We start from the raw sequence: 6,000 nt of genomic DNA, 5'->3' as shown, positions 1-6,000 counted from the left end.
AGGAGGTTTTGTAAATGAATCATGTGTTTCTTTTGCAGCAATTCCTTTTTTGAAATGAATGTATTACATCTGTGTGTATAGACTGACATATATAGCCTATATATAAATATTATGAATTATTTCAGCATAAATATAACTGACTTTTTATTTTTACTTGTTCTTTATTAATGTTTTCATCTCGATGTAACATTTACATAATACGTCCATCCCCACTGACGTCATCCACATTCGACAAAGAAGCATGGCGTCACAGCTGTCAAGGGAAGCTGGATGCGAACAGATTTGTTGTGTTTTTTGAACATTTAAGGTCACTTACGCTTCCAGGTGTGTAACGGTATCTCATTCTCATGGTTTAGTCGGGTTTTTTTAACTTGCTATCAGACTTTAAGCGGCTAAAAGACAGCTAAAGACGAACATGCATTCCCTAAAGGTCGGTTATTTGGCGCTGGCTTCGTCGAGAGCGTCGCGCTCAAGCAGGCTTTTCAGTCCTGAGTTTATCAACTCATCGGCTTGCTGTCATTGTTCTGATGGTCAGGCTCGTTTCGGTCATACAGTGGCCAAGCCGGAAGAGACTCAAGTCATTCGTGTCCCTCGCTACTTGCAGAAGCAGGTTGAGAACGTGAAACAAACGCGGGGCAAAAACAAGATCAACACCATCAAAGCTGGCAAGCTCCTGGTCCAGAGCAAGAATCCAGTTCTGAACCAGTCTGCAGGATACATACTTGGGAAATTTGAGCAGCCTGTTCTCTCCTCAAAAGGTTGGAAACATACCAAATCCTTCGGGGACTATTTCATCATCAACAACACCAAGACTACTGCACCCTTTGTTGGTGAAAATCAGAAGGAGGACATTGAACAGGAGACAGCCGAGACATTTAATAAACTCCACATCTGCAAGGAGCTGCTGGAAGCTTTGGAGAGAGTAAATATTACCCATCCAACCACTGTACAGCTTCAGACCATCCCAAAGGTCATGAAAGGTCACAATATTCTCTGTGCGGCTGAAACAGGCAGTGGTAAAACACTGAGTTACCTCTTGCCTATTGTTCATCGACTGCAGGCTGTTAAGAAATCAGAGATGGATTCTGAGAACACGCGCAAGATTCGCACTGTGGTGCTCGTGCCTTCCAGGGAGCTGGCTGAGCAAGTAGCAGCTGTGTCCAGGACTCTCTGCGCTCCGTTCGGTTTCCTGACGCGGACCGTGGGTGGTGGGCGAGGTGTAGGAAACATCAAGACGGTCTTCAAGAGGGATCAGCCTGAAATAGTGGTGGCTACCCCGGGCGCCCTGGTAAAGGCCCTGCGGAGAGGCTGCCTGGAGCTGAGTGAGCTGAGCTTCTTTGTGGTGGATGAGGCCGACACCATGTTTGACCCTAGCTTTTGTGATATGCTGCAGGACATCCTGCTCCACACAAACATTGCCAGTGATCCGAAGGAAACGCGAGGTCCTGGCCACAAAGCGCAGCTGCTGGTCGTCGGGGCCACCTTTCCTGGCGGTGTTGGAGAGGTGCTCAACAAAGTGACAGACCTGGGCAGCATTGTGGTTATCAAGAGCAAGATGCTTCACTTCCTCATGCCTCATGTGAAGCAGACTTTCCTGAAGGTGAAGGGCGCTGACAAGATCCTGGAGCTCCACCAAGCCCTGAAGCTGCTGCAGCAGAAAAAAGGAGTACTGGAGGGTTCTGTCGTGGTGTTCTGCAACAAGTCCACCACGGTGAATTGGCTGGGGTACTCGCTGGAGGAGATGGGGGTACAGCATGCACGTCTGCAAGGGGAAATGCCTGCTGCAGTCCGCGCAGGAATCTTCCGCTCCTTTCAGAAGGGCTTGGTTGAAGTGCTGATATGCACAGACATTGCCTCGCGAGGCCTGGACACGTCTAAGGTGCATCTGGTTGTCAACTATGATTTCCCAGAATCCCACACAGACTATATCCACAGAGCAGGGAGGGTGGGAAGAGCAGGAGGGGTGGAGGATGGGGAGGTGTTAAGCTTTGTTGCTCATCCGTGGGATGTGGAGTTGGTACAAAAGATCGAGACGGCTGCACGCAGGAGGACTAGTTTGCCAGGGATGGAATCTGATATACATGAGCCAAAACCAAAGATAGTGGAAGAAGAGGAGGAGAAGACTTTTGTATAATTGTCAAACTTGTTACGGTTTCAGAAGTGTTGGAAAGTCAAACTAATTAAATTGTAAGAAAGATATGATCCAATAGGAATGTAATAAGCAATGTTTGTCTGTGCACTCAGACTTTGAAATATCTTGTTTTTATGAAGGGATCATGATAAAATTCCCCAGCTGTACTTGATCTTAAAAATGGATGAAAATTAGTAAAAGGTACAATTTTTACTTTGTTCAAACATTTCAACATGTTGTCAGAAAAACAAGTCACGTGTTGCTTTATGGTCAAACTGCAGCCTGGATACATGAACTTCTGGTAAAAGTACTTATTGCTCATTTTCATTAAGTATAATTTAAAGACAAAGCTTTTTCACTAGTGGAAATATGGGCAACACTTTCATGTGTTTTTAATTTAATTTTGTTTTGTTGTTTAAATGTTATAGCCTGTGCTTCCTGGTAATAATAACTTATGCTCAGCAGGTTCCATTATTTTCAATTACCTGATGCAATATATTTGTTTAAATATGATTCATTTTCAAAATAAACAGCACGTGTATCATTCTCACTTTGTCTCATTCAACAAAACACTTTTATTAAGCAAGTGTTTGACTAATTCACTCAAAATAAGGAGGTGTAAAAGCCTTTTATTATTATTATTTTTTAGAGTAACCTGATTTAAAATTTGATGTGTACTTCTTTGGCTTCTCTCCTGATGCAACAATATTTTAAGCACTATAAATGACAACCTAAAAGCACATGATTATTGAAATACAAATCTTTTTTGGTAATTGTGATGACAGGGGGTCATTGAAGGGAACTTAGCTGTGGATTTATAATATACCTGTGCGCATTTTTACCCCACTTAACCAAATTCCATCGTGGACATATCTTTAAAATCAAGACAGTTGGCACCTCAGTCATTGACAAAATACACTGAAACTACAGTATCACGGAAAAATGATTTACATTGTCTTAACTGCTTCTTAAACCATAAAACGTTTTAAATATGGTTAGAGAAACTGATACAAACTGGGATGAAGTCAAATCCTCAATCTTATCCTTTAAAGAATCTCAAGTCTGAGACGTTTTGTTACACATGTAGTGCATGTGTTTAGCCACAAGGGGGTGGCATTGATTTGTTTTCTGTTTTGTCATATTACCTGCAAAGTCCTTTTGTTTGAGTCATATCAGAACTTTTGTGCTTTGTTCTCTGTTTTATAAACGTTGACAATGCTCACTAACTAATTGTTAACATTTACAAGCCTAGCAGCTGGTTTCTGAAAGTGTATGGATCACTGTACCTTATCTGCATGGAGAAACTTCAGCACCTAAAATAATCACTAGTGAAGTTTAATACAGGACAAAACATGATGTCATTACTGTTGATGTAATAAATCTGTGTACTTGAAAGGACCCCCCAGCCCCAACCAAATCCAGCTGGACCCTGTTGAAATAAAGCGCAAATGTGTCAACATGGAAATCTGCCAGAGTGACCTAAATGTTAGGATCATATTTCAAAAGTTGGCTGTATTCCTGTTGTAATAGAATCTGGTTTTGGGAGTATTGTTTAAACATTACTCTGCTTTTTTTTCAGGTATTTAGGACAGATGACAACAAACCTCTGAGTTAATAGTTCTTCAGGGCATGCTCTTATTTTGAAGAGGCTTGGTTTGTCATGCTACACACTAGTGATTTATGCTGAGTGTTTGTGTTAGTGAGATTACAGGAGCAGAAAGACCTGAGTGTTATGCAGACAGGCAGATGTGTTAACAGCTTTGACAGTAACTCGGGGCTTCCATCAGAATGTCTGGAATGTAGTTGGGATTGTCCTACTGGGGCTCGGGTCAACACTTTTAAGCTTTACCCCCCCCTTAGGGTTCACATTTCACCCAACTGTATACCTGACAACAAGGACCCAGTGCCCATTTATAGCATGTAGAGCAAATCCCTCCAATCCCTTCATTTATATTTCTTCCCTGACTCTTCTCAACTGCCTCTTGCAAAAATATAACAAACACTCAAATGTCTCACTTCCAGTAAGTTGCCGAGCCCTGTTTAAGAATTTTAAATGAACATGTGCTTGCAGGGGTTTTACATGTGACTTCACAGCAAATTACAATGACAAATCATGGTCCCATATGCAACTTTCATTCATGTGTTGAGTTACACAAGTTGAAACTTACACCTCCAGTGCACATTGCGCCGCAACTCTCCACTCAAACAGGAGACATAATGCCAGAAATCAGCAGTGTATTTTTTTCATTTTATTTCATACCTGCATTTCTGATCATAAAGATACCCATTGGACAAGAGAAATAAGAACTGGAGGAGGAGTATCTCACAAATATTACCAGTTCATCAGCAGAGGTGATCTTGGGACTTTTGAATCCAACATTGCAGAATGTGTATTTCTTGAAGTTATTACAAGCCCCTCTCTTGGGGGACGAAATATAATCATAGGTGTTATTTATCGTCCACCCAATACAGATATTGATATTTTTAACAGAAATTTAAAAATACAATGAATTCAAATTACTTTGATCCTCTAATTCATATGGCAACTAGGATCGCAGATACAACTGCAACTCGAATTGACAACATTTTTACAAATTTCTTTGACTGGGAATCAAATAGTGGTATACTACATACTGATATTTCTGATCGTTTGACAAGTTTTTGTGTGGCTTATAAGGTTCAAGTTACAAAAAAGCCTGTTAATAGTTACAAGAGATTATACACCAAGAAAATTTTTAAATTGAAAATAGCAGACATGTCATGGGAAAATGTTCTTCATGAAAAAGATCTGGAATTAGCCTATTCCCTTTTTATGAATGTAATTGTTAGTTTATTAAACCAGCCAGGGTGTTTCTTTTTTTTCCTCTAAAAGGTCCTCCAATGTTAAGAAAGTTTAATAGTCCACTGCTGGAGTAGCAAACCACTTGAGATGCTCTTGTTCAGGACCCAGCCTGTAGTAAAACAAACAGAGAGCTTTTCCCAGCTTCCCCTCAAATATTTGAGCAGGCGCTGGTGTTAGGGTGTCTCTCACGACGGAATTTCCCCCTTTTCTGAAAGCATTAAGATAGCATGTTTGAAGGGAATATCCTGTAATTCAGACATTACACTATTCCTTTATTTCTTTCCAAATAATAAAAATAAATCCATTAAAAATGCTGTCAAATGTAATACCCCCTCAAAACCCAAAATAAATTCATTTCATTATAGGCTACATTTCACTCAATCCCCAATTTGTAGTCCTCGTGGACGACGGAGGTTTACGCGTGGACTACAAGGCATTTTGTCCATTTGTAATGACGTATTTCCTCGTCGCTCCACCGTGGGATTATCTCCCACTCCCCTTTTACACACACACGCTTACACACACAGACACAAACACACCGTGCCGCTACTCACACACACTGTCCAGCCACTTGGAGGATATTGTGCTGCTCGGAAGCTGTCGGCTCGTGTGCACCTCGCCTGAAATGCTCCAGTAGAGGATCTGAAGGTAGGTCTGCAACCCCCGTAAGCGGCTTATTCTGATGCCCATCTCCCCCTTTAACAGACTCGGGGATCTGTCTGACCTTCTCTGCGACCAAAAAGCTTCACAAGAAACCCGCACACGCACACACACACACACACACACACACACACTACACACACCGTTAGTATGCTGACTGCATTGCTTTTCAGTCCGCCTCTCTCCTTTCAGTGTATCGATGCTGTAAGTTGCGTTTGGCTGCGTTGCTCGTTAGAACCGACGCAACTTGAGGAGCCTTTAATTGTCGACTTCTCCACTTGCATCAGTGAGGGGGTTTGGGCGACTTTACGGACCACAGGGCTGCAGCAGGGAGGGGGGGGGGGGGGGTTGACTGGTAAGGATTTTA

General features: G+C 42.0%; 2 protein-coding genes across 3 annotated transcripts in view; both read left to right on the top strand.

Moving 5' to 3' along the window:
• The first annotated feature begins 223 nt into the window (after window positions 1-223).
• Window positions 224-2,677, top strand: ddx28 (DEAD (Asp-Glu-Ala-Asp) box polypeptide 28). The gene has a single exon (XM_061040931.1). It carries the CDS (start codon window positions 416-418, stop codon window positions 2,132-2,134), a length of 1,719 nt encoding a protein of 572 aa, XP_060896914.1. The 5' UTR covers window positions 224-415; the 3' UTR covers window positions 2,135-2,677.
• A 2,812-nt stretch (window positions 2,678-5,489) lies between these two features.
• Window positions 5,490-6,000, top strand: part of tln2a (talin 2a) — a 90,342-nt gene continuing 89,831 nt past the window's right edge. The window contains exon 1 of one of the 2 annotated variants that reach the window (XM_061040876.1): window positions 5,490-5,621. The gene's annotated coding sequence lies outside the window, so the exon portion shown is untranslated. The remainder of the gene's footprint in view (window positions 5,622-6,000) is intronic. The other variant, XM_061040867.1, reaches the window with a different exon arrangement.

Source organism: Labrus mixtus, chromosome 1 (assembly GCF_963584025.1).
Source record: "Labrus mixtus chromosome 1, fLabMix1.1, whole genome shotgun sequence".
NCBI classification, from domain to species: Eukaryota; Metazoa; Chordata; class Actinopteri; order Labriformes; family Labridae; genus Labrus; species Labrus mixtus.
The sequence above is the reverse complement of the archived record's forward strand: the minus strand, read 5'-3'. Positions and strand labels throughout refer to the sequence as shown.

Bases quoted from the DNA above. Each gene is read 5' to 3' on its own strand.
- ddx28 (XM_061040931.1), top strand. From the start codon at position 416: ATGCATTCCCTAAAGGTCGGTTATTTGGCGCTGGCTTCGTCGAGAGCG.